We start from the raw sequence: 19,727 nt of genomic DNA, 5'->3' as shown, positions 1-19,727 counted from the left end.
GGTGTGCTTGTGAACCCGTCGGAGGGCCCTGCGCGCCAGAGAACCCAGCATTAGTCCTACACCCCCTGTTGCAGCCTGGGCCCCGTTTCGCCACGCAGATGCAGTGATGAACGTGCGTTTCTCCACTTTGCGGTAAACTATCTGGTCGTCCGTGTGGACTCTTCTGTGTTCCTGGACTCCCAGGATCTCTACCCCCTGTTCTTCAGCACAGTGTGCCAATTCCACCAGTCTAGCTTCTTCTCTCACTGTGCATGCGTTGAAGGTCCCCATTACAAATGGTCTCCGACAACGCATGAGTGCATTGGATGGGATGCTGTGGTCAGACAGAACCCTCCCTCGTTCCCGTGGGTTTGAGGCCCTGTCGTCATGATGTCCTCCGGAAGGGGGACCAGCACCACCATCCGCCGCGATGCTCCTGCGGACTCCCGCCGCTGGAAGTATAGGATTTGGGATGACTTTGTTCTTCATGGTTGGCTTTTCAATGCTAGTTAAGGACTGTGGGGTCGCAAATTCTCACAGTCCTGGTTTTTACCTCAGAGTGACCTTCTCCTAGGTGGGTTGCCTACCATGGCTAAGAGCCCCACCCGCCCCGACTGATAGCTCAGATTGCCGGATCTGAATGGTCCACATGCTGATGTTTTAACTCACTGAATGGTTCTAATTAAATACAAGTTCTAAAGTGTCGAAGTTTCACCTGAATCTCTCTCTGTTGAGTCCCATCAGCTGTGTGCTCCATGTTCCTTTCTGAGCCATGAGTGAGTGTGTCTGTCCACTGTCTCCCCTTATAAGCAATTTGACATGCATATTAGTGGGAGTGTCAAGTGGTGAGAACAGCCAATCAACTGAGGCAGATGTGAAAACAATGGAGTCCCAGCTCAAAACCCCCACAGAAACCAAATCTAATTAAATACAATTCTAAATGTCAAAGTTTCACCTGAATCTCTCTCTGTTGAGTCCCATCAGCTGTGTGCTCCATGTTCCTTTCTGAGCCATGCAATATACAGTAGCTCTCTATCATTTTAAGTAATGAGGGACCAATCGGGGCCTAGTATGTAAATATGGATCAGTTATTTTTATCCGCCCCTTCGAAATGTAGGTTCCATACAGAGATTCCAGACTAATATCTACGCACTAGTGATATTAGTCTGGCAATGCCACATATCCACCTACTTCGGATGGTCACACGCTGTGTCAAATCTGCCAATTCTTTAATGCCGCTGTTGTCGCTGTACGTGCATACCAAACCAAAGTCTCTGCACAAACCTCATAGCAACTCGACTAAATAAAGTTTCTCTGATGTTGATTGTGATTCTGAGCCATAGTTTCACCTTCCCTCTCATGGCAAAGGATTGCTGAGCCGTGTTGTAATCTTTTGAAGGCAAACGGCAAGAGATCACTCATCTGTGAGATCATACTCCCAAGGTCCACTGGGACCCATAATCATCGATAGAAACTTCAAAGATGGACACATCTGCGGGCGGAAATTGGGATGTGGAGAAAAAGGATAAGTAGTTGGCCTGGTTCTCTCTCTCTTTGTCTTTGTCTCTCTCTCTCTCTCTGTCTGTCTGTCTGTGTGTGTGTCTCACTCAATCATCTCTCTCATCATCACTGTGTAGAGAGCTATATACTATAACCAGCCAGTGATTCATTCATGTGAGAGAGAGGTAGGAAGGAGATAACTATAGGTAGAGTGTAGAGGAAAATGAAGAGTAAAAGAGGGAGAGCGAAAGCAATGGCAGATAATGGTAAATGAGTGTAAACCCCTAAACACATTCATCATAATTACGTGAGTGTTACAAGCTGCGCAACGTCGATTTCCACGTGTTGTTTTGTAAAATGTTGTCTTTTGAAACACGACAAGCATGACCTGAATTGCAGCAAGGATTTCTAAACTACAGGAATGAAGTGTCTTCCTTGCTTTGTGCTCTCTACTGCTCTATTTTCCGGACTTTTACTTGCACAGAGTATTTCTATATTGCAGTATTGATACTTTAACTGAAGTATGAAATGTGAGTACTTTTTCCACCACTGCAATATACAGTAGCTCTCTATCATTTTAAATGTAACCCTGTGTTGGTTTATTGCCTCGATATTGTATGTTTCAGGCTTTAGCACAGGCAAAGGCACCACTAAGATACCCATGTACCTGACAAAATACTTTGAAAACGTTAAGGACGTCCACAATTACAACACCAGAGGCAGTGCCACTGATCATGTTGGATATTATACAATCAAGCACCTTTCTAATCGCAGCAATTGGGCATTGCATCGCACTAGGCAAGCAGTTCTCTCGTGCCCACTTTATTCAGTTGTGTGTCGTGTGTCGTGTCCTCCGCACTGTGACTGTGTGCACTCCAACCGCTCCATGTGTGTATGCATGCCGTGGTTCTGTCCTGCTGCTCACTGTGCACGTTCTTGTGACTTTGTTTTAGGCAGAAACAGTTGTCTGATTTTCACTGTAAAATGTCGCCCGCCTGTGTTTAGTCACGTGCCGCCAGTCCCCGTCCCCGCGAATTTATAATACTATATATTCCGCCCGTTCCCGCCCGTCAAACACGGGTACCCGTCGGGTACCCACGGGGCCCCGACCCGTTGCAGGACTCTGCTGTGCATAGTACTGTACTCTATCCATCTGTCATTCAATGTTATATGAGATACATAAAGGTTAACTGTGCAAATAAGCCAAAAAGCTTACTAGGATCTCCTTTTAGTTGACCTCTTACCGGTGAACTGTACTGTCATGAAACTGTACCTTTTCCTATGCAAACTTCTAATAAAGTCTTCAATCAATCAAAAGGCAAAGAGGAAGTGAAGCTGAGTGAAGGAAAAAGGGGAGGGAGGGAGGACGCGAGCTTCAGGGACAGGAGGATGAGAAAAAAAAGGGGCAGAGAGATGGAGATAGAAAAGTATGAAATAATTGAAAAGAGGAGAACAGGTAGCCAACAAAGTCTTGAGTTAAGCAAAGTGTTTGGGAGAGGAGGAGGATTTGGATGGAGAATATAGGGGAGGAAAAGACAGAAGGAGGCATTGAAGGAGACGGCGGCGAAACAAAGAACAGATCAAGGGAAGCAATAAGAGCTTTGCCAGCTCGTCCTGAGTGTGGTTGGAGACAAGTGAGTAGGAGAAAGGAAAATACAAAATACGCCCTTCTTCACGCATTACATTTTTAAAAAGTGATAATTGATGTGAATATTTTAATAGAAACAAAATGGAGGATATACAGTGTACCTGAAATTCCAAAGATACCACAGTGAATGCATAGCGTACTATTTAAAATAATACTTTGTGTTGGGACATTGTTTTTGTCCCACTATTCTTTTAAAGATGGCCATCTTTAAAGATGTAAAGATGGCGACGTCCTTCGGTTGGTTGGCCCATCCAAACCTTAGTTCCAGAACACACATCTCCAAAACACACCTAAGCATGAAACCAACTGACTTTGGTAACGCCATGCTTTTTCCTCAATGCCAGCCTTACACCATAATTGGAACTTGTTTTCTGTTGTAAAGACCGAATTTAACTTTGTAGCATTTTAATTATACTTTGATTAATTACAGTATACTATCCACCGGTCTAAGCTGCATCCGCTTTGTTGAGCATCTATACGGACACAATTCACCCTTTGTTAGCCTTCTGGTTGGTCCCTAACTGACCAACCAGCAGGCTCTATCTGCCGTGTCCCACCCTGGTTCCGCCTTTTTTATGTTGAAATTGCTAAAACATATTTTTTGGAGAACTAAAAACATTTAAAAACATGCTTAGTCACTATACTGCCACTGAGCAGCTGATTTGACTGAAACCAAGTTTGAAATTAGAATTGAACACACAGAATAACAATAGGAAGCAACTGAATTAAAATGGTAGTGGATGGAGTGTCCCACCGAGTGTCCCACCAAGACACAGTAACGAATGGGTGTGAAGAGGGGCGGGACAACGGGCGGGACTTGACAAAGGGTGAATTGATAAGTGTTGGGGTAGCCTAATGGGCTTCTTAAGCCATGACATCATTTTGTAGTCAGGTGCCAAGCAGATTTATTGCTAATATGGGCAGTGCTGTGTCCCTCGCTAGTTCAACAGATCCGAGACAAAAATAACGACTCAAGTATAATTCTACCAATTTCCTGTCAACAAGAAAGAGAAGAAAAATTAGCTTATAGTAAAAAGATTAACGGGCGCTGGTGCCTCTTGGCACCAGAATTTCTCCTCCGCCTACAAAATGATGTCAGACTTAAGAGGCCCATAGCGATAGGCAACCCCATTCCACCAAGTCTCGGAAAAGACGCACTGTGATTGGTTGCCGTCGCTTTGAATGACAACCGCACAAGGCTCGCCCCCTACGCGAGGCTTTTCCTCCCCTACTAATACAGACCGAACGCACCAATCCAGCACCGGCCCCAGTGTTTTAGTGGACTAATCACGGTGCTCGCAATCCATGCATCCAGCATTCGCATCCCGATTGTGTAACTTTTTTCCGGACACCGCAGACAACCTTTTTTTTATGGCGATAAAGTATTAAGAGAAATCTCGCTACACCCCACGGAGGTTAGGGTTTGGGTTAGGTTTGGTTGTCGAAAAGATAGCATGTAGAAATAGCGACACGCTCCCGACCAGGTGGCTGCTTCTGCGTCCGAGGAATGGAGCTCAAAGGGACTTCAGCCAATCACCCACTGGCAGGGTGGGGTTTAGGAGAATGGGGTTGCCTATCGCTATAAAGCGGGCAGGGAGGGTGACATTTGTCGTGTGTGTGCGTGCGTGTTTGTGGGCGTGCGTGCATGTGTGTGTGTGTTTGTTTGCACGTTCCACAGGAGTCAACAGTAAAATATATGATTATGGACTATTCAAGGGGATGTAAACACCTGGCGCTATTAGTGCTCACTTACAAACCTCCTCCAACTCTCCTTCAGCAGAGAGAGAGAGTGTGTCGGGCATGTAGGACACACTAAAGGCGAAAGTCTTTACTTTATCTGTCAAAGTAAATATCTGAGGCTTTATTGGTCGATCCAGGAGTAGTTAACGCTGCGTGATAGAGGGCAGAGAGGTCTGGAAACTAAGAGTCTTAGGTTGACAGGAAAATAGAAGAGAGGGAGGAAGGAAGAGATGGCAGAGGGAGCGCGTGTAAATGACTGCTTAGAGCAATAACACAAGAGCAGTAGCACAAAATGAAATGCTCTGTGGCCCATTAGGATGATCTATGGCACAGAACGCAGGACGCAATTGTGTTTTTGCTAGTTAAGCAGCTCCTTATGGGGGGCTCAAAGTGGGGCGGACAGGCCAAAGGGGTTGTACTGAGATTTAGTTATGGGTGTGTTTTGGGGGGGGGGGGGGGGGGGGGGGGGGGGGGGGGGTGACATGGCGCTCCGCCAATCCGTGAAGTTGATTCTGATTCTGTTTCTACGTTTGTCCTTCACCACCAAAGCATTCATTTTCATATATGCCGTACTGTATGTATTATGCAGATATGACCGAGAATGTACAGAGAGAGCGGGCAATCGACACAAAGTCGTTCAAAGCCATGAGCGCATTAGCTGTCTGCACTCGTCTCCTTTTCCTGCTCCACCTTTCAAGTCTTTTCATCTTTCATCTCTGAAATCCCAGTCCACAGCAGAAGGCTTTATTGGCGTGCGTGTCGAGCAGGGGAAATCATTCTTTTCCCCAAAGCATCTCTCAATACATCACAACACACAATAACGCAGAGAAATGATGGGCCAATCATGGCACATTAATAAAACAGCACTTGGGGAATTGATTGAGCAAATGATTGTGTCCACAGAATACAAAAGCAACAAATGATGACAACTCTCCTCAACTCTTTTGTTTAATTACCACAAATACCTTACTCCTCTTCCTTCTATTTCCATCACTCCCTCACACCCTTAACCCCCCAGCACGCTTTCCTCACCTCCTGCTCCCCTGATTCTCCTCCTCCTCTCTTCTCTCTGCAGCAGTGTTAAGAGGATCTAATTCTGTGGGATGCCTCGGCTCCTCTACACCTATCACGGCCTCTAATAAACACTTTCACTGAAGTCAGGTGGTAATCATTCTCACACTTGCTGACTTGATCTTCGTCTCTCTCTCTCTCTCTCTGCGTATCGCTGACTTTAGCTTTCTCTCTCTCTCTCTCTCTCTCTCTGTCACTTTCTTTAACTGTCCCTCTCTCTGTTCTTTGTTGTTGCTTTCCCCCCCATCGCACGTTCTCGTGTTTCTCGTTCTGTTTGTCTCACTTTCTCTCTCTGGGCCAAATTTTGTAAGCCTATTGCGTCATGCTTCAGATGTATTCTGTGCCTAGAATAAGAAGTTATTTAATAAAAAGGCACACATGCCTGGAAGTGCAGGTGGCACGTCATTGCAAAGTGTACCTCTTTTTATTTATGCATTTGCTTTTAATGGAGGATGATGCAAATGAGTGGAGGTATCATGTGTGGTTGATCATAGTTAATACAATTTGCGAGAGTCACACTATTTGCACTGAGCAGGAAATCGTCAGAAGCTATAAATTAAACAGTCACACAATAATTAGGAAAGAGAAAGGGGAGTATTGTAGCATACCGGGAGAGGGGAAATTACTTTTCTGCATTCAGCCAGCAGATGGCTTTTTGATGAATGCTCAGTAAGAAGCTGTGAGACACTTTGAGTCCAAACCGTGACCCTCTTTTCTACCAGATGGCCTCTCTACCCACTCAGCTGTGGCCACTAAATTGATGGGTTAAATGCAAGATGACCTTGAACCTCCAATACGTTCCATTCCATCCAAGCAAATAGTCAAGAAAATGTATGTGCCTGTCTCTCTTTTTTGTCGCTTTGCTTCCTTACTGTCTCTACAGACATGCATACTCGTTAAGGCACGCACGCACGCACGCACGCACGCACACACACACACACACACACACACACACACACACACACCTGATGCTTCCTCCCTCCTGAAAAAAACTAAAAATCTCAACCCTATCCCTGTCTTTCTTATTTATCTCCTCCATAAAACATACATTAAGCTCCCCCGCTGACTTAAATCTCTCTCAATTTCAGTGAGCTTTAATGCATGGTGTGTGCTTTGTTTGTATAGCACTCAAAATGACATGAATAGGTGATGATAAAAACACAGCGATCGTTGTGGGGATCTTAAATCAAGTATTGAAGTTAAAGCCTACTGTATAGAGTGTATTAGCATATACACACACAGCAGACCGTGTTACATAAACGTAATCAACTCATTTTGCATAAATTGGAAGTCCATATGGCTGATAACACATGGGAGTCCGTCTGGAAGTGTGTCGTTAGTTCGGCCTGCAGTCCTTTTGACACAGCGCCCTGTGTCTAATGTTGGAAGCAGTACTGCATAACAATCAGCATGTTATTACAGTACATCATCTCAACTACCACCCCTCCAGGAAGATAGCATACATTATCGCCCAGGTCCACTGTCCACAATTGTGTTGCATTTCGTCACTGTTGGGCAAAAACCTTGTGTCTCCAACTGCCTAAATTTAAAAAGTCTGTTGTTTCCGTGTGCCCTGACAGTCGCTTCTGGCCCTTAGGGCGCCTTACTTGTATGTTTTTTCGTAAGGTAAAGCCCTGCTTCACCATACAAGACTGTCGCACAAGACTAGTGAAAATAGCAGATCTACAAGCAAGCATGCACACAACGCAATGTGGTGCGAGGCGTTGTGTGCTTGTAGATCATCTATTTTCACTATTTTAAATCATTTTTAAAATTATAAATACAAAACGAACAGTTTTAGACATACAAGGTTTCTGCCTGACAGTGACAATTTGTTTCCCTGTTGTGAGGCTTTATCTCATGGGGGGACGGACGGACGGACGGACGGAAGGACGTGGGCGAGTACATGGCTTTCACCGCGGCTGGACTGTAGGAGGCAAGCTGTTGTAAAAGTCTGGCTGTCAAGACGGGAGAACAAGAGGCCTAGAGAAAGTTCTAAAGCCTAATTTAAAGCCTGAGCTTTGCGGCGAGCAAGACGATCATACCACAAAGGATAAATTAAGCTTAAGGAAGGATTCGCACGGAGACAGAACACCATTAAACTCCTCGCCTGGTATACTTCAAACTGATTACTTGGAATCTGGAATGGTCTGTTCATAGATATCCTCTTTTAAAAGGCCCTACATCTGATGCTGTTTGACATTATCGCGAGCTATATTACATTGTGCTATGGGATGAACCCAGGTCTACCTGTCTCTCTGTCTCTGTCTCTGTCTCTCTCTCTTTCTCTCTCTCTCACACACACACACACACACACACACACACACACACACACACACACACACACACACACATACTCTGACATTATCCGCATTGTGGCTATTTTGGTTTATTTCAGTTCCACTTATTTTGCACAGAGATATTCTTACTGTCCCCTGGTGTTTCTGATCTTCCATCTTTCTCTTTTTTTTCTCTTGGTCTCAGTTGTACTGTATTTGTACTGTAGATGAACTCTGCTTAAACTCAAAGTTTCTCCTTTCGTCTCCTGTCTTGTGGTGTAGCACTCTCACACAGTAATGTCATCTAAAATATCAACACAGATATGTCCCAAGAGTCTCCAAATGACTAAAAAAGCTCCAAAAGAAGAAACGGTGAAGAAATTCTTTGAAGATGTGGGAAAGCGGATGTATAATAATGCAGGGTCTCTCAAAGTGGGTGTACCGCAGAATACTTTGATAATATTTGGAAATGATCAATATCACGTCAGTTTAAACGTACAAAAACTTAAAAACTAAAAGTACACATTTATTTTTAGTCTGTCCTAATGGAAATGGATATTCTCTCAAGTTTTCCTTGTGACCTACTGTATATTAGGGGGAAATATTTTCATGTTGACGTACATACAGTATGACATAAATGTAAGGTGCTACAAAGTAACTTCAGTTCAGGATGAAAAAGGTTATGTACAGGGGTTGCCCTGAGCCAAACAAGTTTGAGAACCACTGCTATAATGGACTTTTTCACCTGCAATTCCTCACTGGAAATGTTGGCAAACTCTGCCAATACAGCCGTGCTTGAATTTGACATTCCAATGCTGTAGGAGCCTCAAGACCAGTGAAGAACACACAGGTCTGAGATGATTTTTATACTCTTAAAGGAACAGTGGCCACAATTTCAACAGACAGTGGGAAGACAGTGTAGGGGAGGCAGAGGAAAACAGTCCCTCGGCCTCATGTTTGAAGGATACAGTAAGTCACGTTGTTCCCAAGATTGTGTTCACCAACCATACAGTATCTCAATGGCAATATTCCTTTAGTTAACTTTCTCAACATACATAGAAGCAAAGTGTGAAAAGCAAATAATAACCCAGAACAATGAGGAAACTATATGCCGAATGTAAATAATTCATATCTCAGTTCCAAAGCAAACAAAAGAAAGAAACATAACTCATTCATGGCATCGACTGTGATTGTGTTCCTTACGTATCTTGCATTCCATCCTGTCACACCTGTGCCTTTCAACTACTGGGGCAGAACCCCAAAAGTGGGTCACATGCTTTCAGCTTCAGCCAGAAGCCATTAAGTCAGCCATTCCAGCAGGTAATTTCACTAATTAGTCCCCCGTCCCAACCTTCTAAGGAGTGTTAATCAATGAAGTAATGCAATCAGCTGCTGTAGTGGCTGGTTGGAATGAAACCTGCATATACACTCTTGCGTGATCACATGAACGGCTGCGGGTATTTGTTGTTGTCATTGTTTCTGAACCCCATTAAGAAACCTGCATTTGTTTTTGGTGTTTTATTTCTTATCATGATCAAATTCAAAACATCTCGTAACTCAAAACATCCCATACTGTGTCATACTTGTAGGTGCTGCCGTTTGAATGGTTGCCAGATTTTTGAGCGAGATAATGAAAGACTTAATTTGTGATTAGTGTGCGAGTGTGTGTGTGTGTGTGTGTGTGTGTGTGTGTGTGGGGGCCGGGGGGGGGGGGGGGGGGGGGGTGCTTTATACAGGCTGATTTGTTGCCATAAATAACTATGCTAATGTGTGTAAAGTGGATTATGAGAGCAGCGCTAATGCTACAGTACACGAGGAACCATTTGATGTTGATGAAGGGGCATATACTTGACAGGGGGCCGACTTCGACGTCAAGGGAAAGATTTTTTGGCAAGTCAGTGTTGAAATGTGCCTGTGCATTTATTTATAGGATGTTTACCCTTTATTGTTACTGTATGCATAGGTGGTCGTGTGTGAGTGTGTGTGTGTGTGTGTGTGTGTGTGTGTGGGGGGGGGGGTTCGCTGTCCCTTTCTATCACTCTCTCACTTCTCTCTTTTTCTCACGTGCACTCAAACCACATTGACTCACTGCGTTTGTCGACTTGCCAAAAATTAAAAAAAATACATAACAACATGGTAGAAAGTTGGACGTGTTTCAGTCTGACTGTGTGTGCGTGTAAGAGAGAGAGACACATGCTGAAGAAGAGATGACAAGCCTTCTGTCCATTAGCTCATGGCTGCCCCTACAGTATCTTGCCACCTGCTGCTGTCAACGTCTGGATTTCCTGAGCTATCCTCAGTGGGACTGGGCTTTGAACACACACACACACACACACACACACACACACACACACACACACACACACACACACACACACACACACACAGGCTGAGAAGGGAGAATCATTGATGTTGGGTATGCTAGTCGTGCCCCTCACATGTCCAGCTAAATTCATGGAATGGTTTATTTTTTGACCATTCTAATTTGTAAAATAGGTTTGCACGTGTTTTCGGATACGCGTGCAGGGCAATACTTGTCTCCCACTGCAAAGTACAGATGTGCCTGCCATTACAACTTCACACGTCCTGTCATTGGCAAGACAGTAGATTAAAATACATAAAAAATTGAAAGGCAAAACAGGGAAAGAAACCTGGATTTGCATTTGCAGGACATTTTCAGGGAAAGAGCCGTAAAGCCTGAAGACTTGAAACGGCACATCTGTATGGATGGGACAGTGCCAATATGTAAGCATATACACTGTAAGTAGCATAGGATAGCTGTCTACTGTTGTAACCATGCCAACGTGCAGTTGGTACAGTACAGCGAATGGACTGTAATGTATAATGTAGGAGTACAGCCAGTGTGAGAGTAGAGTTCAAGACCCAAATCACACAACTTTGGCTTTCCTGTCTCTTTCTTCTCTTCTCTTCTCTTCTCTTCTCTTCTCTTCTCTTCTCTTCTCTTCTCTTCTCTTCTCTTCTCTTAGGTTTGTTGATCTTTTGTTGGTTCTGTAGTGGGAAGATGCAGGGTGATGTCATTGTTGGGTTTAAATAAATAACATATCTCTTTGTTATTGTCTCTGCCAGGCTGAAGGCATGGCCGAGAATGTTTTGCACCCTGTCCGTCCGTCTGTGTGTCTGTCCGTCTGTTACCAGCTAAACCCCCATCTCAAAATATTTAGTTCCAGGGATCACCCAGAAGCAAAATTTGAGTTACAAACATTCGCTTTAAAAATGCATATATTCAAACATTTGCACACATTTTCACAACTTTTTCAAAAATAGGAGATCTACAAGCTCGCAGCGTGGCACTCGGTGCCGCGCTGTGAGCTTGTATATCTGCTATTTTTGAATAGTTAAAGCATTCAATAATTCTAGGCCTGTTGCATGTGTTCTATCTCTCCCCAGGTGTACATCCGTATCCTGGACAACGAGTGGAACGTGTACAGACGCTACACAGAGTTCCGTGCGCTGCACAACCACCTTCGCTCGCAGTTCCCTCAGGTGGACATGTTCAACTTCCCACCCAAGAAGGCCATCGGGAACAAGGTGATCTGTCTGTCTGTCTGTCTGTCTTGTTTTGTCTCGCTGTCTGTCTGTCTGGCTGTCTGGCCGTATGGCACTCTGGCAGGTAATTAAAGAAAAGACAAGGACATGGTGGGATTGCCTGCGTCTCTGGTAGTCACACGCATAATTTATACTTGCTGGGCAAAAATAAGGGATTTTAGCTGCATAGCACTTCTTTTCAGCCAGCAACACTGTCGTACGATGAAGTGTACAGTATATTGCGATTTCGTTATCTGGAAGTGTAGGCTTTTCTCTCTACCCGTATTTCTATCTTTCTGTGGCTGATAACACACACACACACACACACACACACACACACACACACACACACACACACACACACACACACACACACACACTCTGCCTCTCTGGTGCCCTGGCCTCCTTAACGAGGACGATCTCTCTCTCCCTCTACCTGTCTCTCTCTCTCTCTGTCTCTCTCTCTCTCTTTCTCTGTGTCAAACTCTCTCCGCCTCTTCTTGTACTCAACCCCCTCGCCTCATCTCTCTCCGTTTCATCCTGCTCTCCTCTGCAAACCTCTTTCCGAGAGATAATTTGTAGCTGACCCCGATTCACCGGCTGGTGGGATTTGACTGTGTGTGTGTGTGTGTGTGTGTGTGTGTGTGTGTGTGTGTGTGTGTGTGTGTGTGTGTGTGTGTGTGTGTGTGTGTGTGTGTGTGTGTGTGTGTGTGTGTGTGTGTGTGTGTGTGTGTGTGTGTGTGTGAGTGAGAGCAAGAGAGCGAGTTGAGCCTATCAGGGGAGGGTGCTGCACACACGTGTCAGTGGAGATTTGGGTGCAGGTGTGTGCATGCTAGGTGCCAGCGTCCATCACGAGCTCCCAGACACAAGGTGTCTTTGTGTCCTGGAAAGCCCTCTAAAAGCCCATTAGACACTTTGGTTTGTGTGAATCATGGGTTTCGTCCAGTCTCCAGGACGTCAACCATCACATCCGACACGGCCCTGGCTTTGTTAGCGCTCTGGCTTTCCAGGTGAAACCTGTGTTTTTGAGGCTTGAAAGTCACTGACTCCCTGCCATGGCTCTCACCTGAGAAGTTCACATGCTGAGCCTTTTAAGGGAGTAGTTCACCCTCAAAACGACTTTTTTCTATTGATTACCATGGAGACTTGAGTTCAATAATATTTTTTTGTTTTTGTCACATTCCTGAGCCATTCATTTGAGGACACACTTGTAGGTCCATTGATTCCGGATGGGGACCCAAATGCACTTGGGTCTCCATCCGAAATCAATGGGGGTAAATTATTTTTTTTGTCTTAGGAAATCGACAAATACAAAAAAATATATATATTATTGAACTCCAGTCTCCATGGGGTGAGTAATCAATAGAAAAATGTCATTTTGGGGATGAACTACTCCTTTAACTAACAGCGTCCACATTTGTCCAAATATGCCATTAATAATTGGGCTTATAGCCAGATGAGGACTAAATAGATTTTAAGATTTGTTTTGGGGCTTTTATGATATTTGATGAATGTGGAATGTCGGACTGGCATTACGCTGTATTTATACTCCGTCCTACGATGGTGTCCCTCATCAAAAGTAGACCATCTACAAGCTCCCATGATGTGACATACTGTAGAGTCTTAATAATTGTGGGGAAGAATAGGCGTAGGAGCAAGAGAAATGTCATTTAGAAACTACCCACTCACTCATTACAAATCACTTTGGCTCACTGACTGTGTGAAATGTGAACGTAAAATTAATTGTTTTGCAGACAGAAGTTGTGAAGTGAGTGACGTGCCAACTCAAAGGAGAGAACAGGATCTGAATCCTGGCTTTAAATTGAAACATTCCACGAGGCTGAAATTTGCCGTGTGTGTGTGTGTGTGTGTGTGTGTGTGTGTGTGTGTGTGTGTGTGTGTGTGTGTGTGTGTGTGTGTGTGTGTGTGTGTGTGTGTGTGTGTGTGTGTGTGTGTTTGTGTGTGTGTGTGTGTGTGTGTGTGTGTTGCTGGGTGGGTGGGTGGGTGAATGTTTTTTTTCTGTGGGTTGATGGAAGTGTGTGGGCGCGGTCTTGTATCATTGTGAGGATCACATTTCCTGACAAATCTATGAAATTGTGGACAGCAAGGATTTAGCTCATCCTCACTTTTCAAGGAGCTAGGAATGGCCATTTTGAAATGATGTGTGCCATTTTGACATGATGTGTCAACCATTAACCGATAAGAATAAAATGTACTTTTTAGAATGGTCCCAAATGAACGCCCACCAGAACTGCATTTGTCATTTTTGTTGGTAACATTTGACCACATTTTGTAAGGCAGCAGTCGTAAAGCAGTTGTAGCTTCGTAACATGGCGGCTGCCTACAGGCATAACTTTAGGGGTAAAAAAAGATGTTAGAACCATGCCTGACTTAAGAGTGTGATGAGGGACAAGGTTAGATTAAAGAATTATGGAATGAATGTAGTCATTGAACATTGATTGATTTCTCAATTATGATAATGTGTCTGCGTGTGTGTGTGTGTGTGTACTGTACACCTTAACAAATGTGTGTGTGGGGGGGGGGGGGGGGGGGTTCTATTGACCCTGAATATGTGCTTGATGTGGGGGAAGATATGGCTCCTAGTTTTAGCATGTCAAGAAACAACAATTTACTTGCGCCAGCAGCGCAAGTACTGCGATCGGCTAGGTATGTATGTCACTGTCCTTCTTTGTTCAAGCCCGTAGCCCAATGAGGGACCGGCATTCCTGGTGATGCCAGTGGTGAGCGCACCTTGTAGCAACTCATAATGTAATAACGGCTCATAATGTAATAAGGGCTCATAATGTAATAAAAAAAATGTAATAAAAACTCATAATGTAATAATCAGCTCATAATGTAATAAAAAAACGAGCGCATAACGTAATAACAGATTTTTCAATAATGTAATAATGTAATAATGTGTTACATTAAGAACCTCCACATAGGAGGCTCATAATGTAATAAAACTTCATAATGTAATAATGGCCTATTTTTTGGGTAAATATCATGGTATTTGCGACCGACCTCCACGGACCCCCAGGGACCCCCAGGGACCCCCTGCCACCGCCGCCAAATAGTGCAAAAATGACCAAATCAACACCCCAACTGGGCTGCTCATGGGGGAATTCCCAGGGACCACCGACTCCTGCTACTCCCAACAGTCCTTCACCTTCATTGGTTTAACTTTGCCCCGCCCCCTCCCCTCATTGGCCGAAAGTTTATTTGGCTTTACTCATCAACTGTTTGTCGTACAAACTTGTGGGTGGTGTCAATTGAGTTGATTAAGAGTCCTTAACCTTAATTGGTTTAACTTGGCCCCACCCCCTCCTCTGATTGGCCGAAACTTTATTTGGCTTTACTCATCAACCATTTGTCGTACAAACTTGAGGGTGGAACCAATGCCACTCACAGGCCTTTTTGTGTACATACTGTGACCTGATGGTCGCTTATCTCCTGATTAGGGAGCCTTACTGGTATCATGGTAGTATCATGTCAGTATCATGGTCATTATCCTGGTCAGTATCCTGGTCAGTATCATGTCAGTATCCTGGTCAGTATCATGCCAGTATCATGTCAGTATCATGGTCAGTATCATATCAGTGGCATGGTCAGTATCCTGGTCAGTATCCTGGTCAGTATCATGGTCAGTATCATGTCAGTGTCATGGTCAGTATCATGTCAGTATCATGGTCAGTATCATGTCAGTGTCATGGTCAGTATCATGTCAGTATCATGTCAGTGTCATGGTCAGTATCATGGTCAGTATCATGTCAGTGTCATGGTCAGTATCATGTCAGTATCATGGTCAGTATCCCAGTCAGTATCATGCCAGTATCATGTCAGTATCATGGTCAGTATCATGTCAGTATCATGGTCAGTTTCATGTCGGTGTCATGGTCAGTATCATGTCAGTGTCAAGGTCAGTATCCCAGTCAGTATCATGCCATATCATGTCAGTATCATGGTCAGTATCATGGTCAGTATCCTGGTCAGTATAATGTCAGTATCCTGGTCAGTATCATATCAGTGGCATGGTCAGTATCATGGTCAGTATCATGCCAGTATCATGGTCAGTATCATGTCAGTGTCATGGTCAGTATCATGTCAGTATCATGTCAGTGTCATGGTCAGTATCCCAGTCAGTATCATGCCAGTATCATGTCAGTATCATGGTCAGTATCATGATCAGTTTCATGTCAGTGTCATGGTCAGTATCATGCCAGTATCAAGGTCAGTATCATGTCAGTGTCATGGTCAGTATCATAGTCAGTATCATGTCAGTGTCATGGTCAGTATCCCAGTCAGTATCATGCCAGTATCATGTCAGTATCATGGTCAGTATCATGTCAGTATCATGGTCAGTATCATGTCAGTGTCAAGGTCAGTATCCCAGTCAGTATCATGCCATATCATGTCAGTATCATGGTCAGTATCCTGGTCAGTATAATGTCAGTATCCTGGTCAGTATCATGCCAGTATCATGTCAGTATCATGTCAGTATCATGGTCAGTATCATGTCAGTGTCAAGGTCAGTATCCCAGTCAGTATCATGCCATATCATGTCAGTATCATGGTCAGTATCCTGGTCAGTATCATGCCAGTATCCTGGTCAGTATCATGGTCAGTATCATGGTCAGTATCATGTCAGTATCATGGTCAGTATCATGCCAGTATCATGGTCAGTATCATGGTCAGTATCATGGTCAGTATCATGCCAGTATCATGGTCAGTATCATGGTCAGTATCATGGTCAGTATCATGGTCAGTATCCTGGTCAGTATCATGGTCAGTATCATGGTCAGTATCATGGTCAGTATCCTGGTCAGTATCATGCCAGTATCCTGGTCAGTATCATGGTCAGTATCATGGTCAGTATCATGTCAGTATCATGGTCAGTATCATGGCAGTATTGTAGGCTATATCATGTAGGGAAGGAAGGTCACCAGTCTCTCTCTGTCTGTCTGTCTGTCTGTCTGTCTGTCTGTCTGTCTGTCTGTCTGTCTGTCTGTCTGTCTGTCTGTCTGTCTGTCTGTCTGTCTGTCTCACTATCAGCAGGATCACACAAAAATGTCCAGACTGATTTGCACAAAACATTGGTGGAGGGGTGTAGTATTGGCCAACTTGGCCAAAAGACCCGATAAGATATAATATATATATATAATATATAAGATAATAAAAACATGTTTTGACAAGGTCTTTGTCATGTGTTTTTGAAAGAAAGATGGTTAATTTACTTATTTGAAAAGACCAATCCTTTAAGTGTTTTAATGTATAAGATAAGAGATAAAAGTTGTATTGATCCAGCAGGGAAAATTCAGGCTCCACAGTCTGCAACAAAATATATACAGTATATGTACACCCTGAGCAGTGCTAGCATAGTGTTGACGATTAAAAATAAAATAGAACACACAGAAGCATAACTGCTTGTTTCCGAGCAAGTTAGTCCACCAAGCGAGATGATTGTAGATAATATTGTAGATATTGATTGAATTATTACCTATAATATATACACATATATACATATGCCTACACTATATTGATTGTATAGATAATATTTCAAGATACATTAGAGACTAAAAGGTATTGCATTATACATTTATGCTGGTGAAGAATTCAAGAAGACTGTAATTATATATGTGGACAGACATTCTGTCTTGGCCCTTTTTCAATGGAGGTAATAATTATGATAGTTTTCAAAAACAATTGGCAATTATTACATTAATAACTTTTATTACATTATGAAGTAATAAGGGTGTGATCCTGCTGATAGTGAGACAGACAGACAGACAGACAGACAGACAGACAGACAGACAGACAGACAGACAGACAGACAGACAGACAGACAGACAGACAGACAGACAGACAGACAGACAGACAGACAGACAGACAGACAGACAGAGACTGGTGACCTTCCTTCCCTACATGATATAGCCTACAATACTGCCATGATACTGACCAGGATACTGACATGATACTGCCATGATACTGACCATGATACTGACCAGGATACTGACATGATACTGCCATGATACTGACCATGATACTGACATGATACTGGCACGATACTGACCAGGATATCTGACATGATACTGGCATGATACTGACCAGGATACTGACATGATACTGGCATGATACTGACCAGGATACTGACCAGGATACTGACCAGGATACTGACCATGATACTGACATGATATGGCATGATACTGACTGGGATACTGACCTTGACACTGACATGATACTGACCATGACACTGACTGAAACTGACCATGATACTGACATGATACTGACCATGATACTGACATGATACTGGCATGATACTGACTGGGATACTGACCATGATACTGACATGATACTGACCATGACACTGACATGATACTGACCATGATACTGACATGATACTGACCATCACACTGACATGATACTGACCATGATACTGGCATGATACTGACCAGGATACTGACCATGATACTGACATGATACTGAATAGGATACTGACCATGATACTGACATGATACTGACTGGGATACTGACATTGATACTGACATGATACTGACCATGACACTGACATGATACTGACCATGATACTGACATGATACTGACCATGACACTGACATGATACTGACCATGATACTGGCATGATACTGACTAGGATACTGACCATGACACCGACATGATACGGTCATTATACTGACATGATACTGACCATGATACTGGCATGATACTGACCAGGATACTGACCATGCCACTGATTGCGACCGAAGGTCGCATAATACTCTGAAGAACCGTGTCACTTGAGTGTCCTTCCGTATCCTCGTGACCGTCCGTATCCTCTGTGATGTCAGTGTGATGTCAGCGAGTTGTGACATCACTTCCTGTACAGGGCGGCTACACGAAATGTGGATAACACTATATATGGAGATAGTCCAGTCCATCATGTCATATGGGACTAACGTCATAGAAAGTAGCCATTGTTAGGCCGGAGTCATTGGCTGTCTAAACATGGAGATGTGGATAACACTATATATGGAGATAGTCTAGTCCAATATGTCATATGATATGGGACTACCGTCATAGACAGTAGCCATTGTTAATCCGGAGTCAATGGCTGACTGTCTGTACAGGAAGTGATGTCACATGACATACTTTTTATGCCCATATATGAGTCCTAACATGGAGATGTGGATAACACTATATATGGAGATAGTCTAGTCCAATATGTCATATGGAACTACCGTCATAGACAGTAGCTATTGTTAGGTCGGAGTCAATGGCTGTCTGTCTGACTGTCTGTACAGGAAGTGATGTCACATGACATACTTTTTATGCCCATATATGAGTCCTTCTGTACCACATCTCCATGTTTAGGCAAACTCCACACAGAAAGGCCCTATCGCCAACCCAACCTAGGGTGTGAGCGATAGGGCCTTTCTGTGTGGAGTTTGCATGTTCTCCCCGTGTCTCCTAGGGTTGATACCCTCACAAAAACATGAACAAACTCCCCCCAGAATGACAACAACTAGAATCGTCAGAGAAACGCTGTGGTTGGCCAGATGGTCAAGAATTGGCGCGACCTCGCCCTTTAGGGCGAGGTCATTTGGACCTATACATGGAGAAATGGAGCAAACCTGTTTGGCCTAAACATGGAGATGTGGTACAGAATGACTCATATATGGGCATAAAAAGTATGTCATGTGACATCACTTCCTGTACAGACAGTCAGACAGACAGCCATTGACTCTGGCCTAACAATGGCTACTGTCTATGACGGTAGTCCCATATGACATGATGGACTGGACTATCTTCATATATAGTGTTCTACACATCTCCATGTTTAGGCCCTATCGCTCACACCCTAGGTGGGGTTGGCGATAGGGCCTTTCTGTGTGGAGTTTGCATGTTCTCCCCGTGTCTCCTAGGGTTGATACCCTCACATGTTCTCCCCGTGTCTCCTAGGGTTGATACCC

General features: G+C 43.9%; 1 protein-coding gene across 1 annotated transcript in view; it reads left to right on the top strand.

The window, feature by feature from the left end:
* The window catches only part of snx29 (sorting nexin 29), a 196,896-nt gene that overhangs the window by 141,572 nt on the left and 35,597 nt on the right, over nt 1-19,727 (top strand). The window contains exon 19 of the mRNA XM_080747936.1: nt 11,626-11,766. Within this exon, the coding sequence (XP_080604062.1) occupies nt 11,626-11,766 (141 nt within the window). The remainder of the gene's footprint in view (nt 1-11,625; nt 11,767-19,727) is intronic.

This window comes from Nannobrachium achirus, assembly GCF_963921795.1.
Source record: "Nannobrachium achirus genome assembly, chromosome: 18".
NCBI lineage: Eukaryota > Metazoa > Chordata > Actinopteri > Myctophiformes > Myctophidae > Nannobrachium > Nannobrachium achirus.
This window is presented reverse-complemented; position numbering and strand designations above follow the sequence as displayed.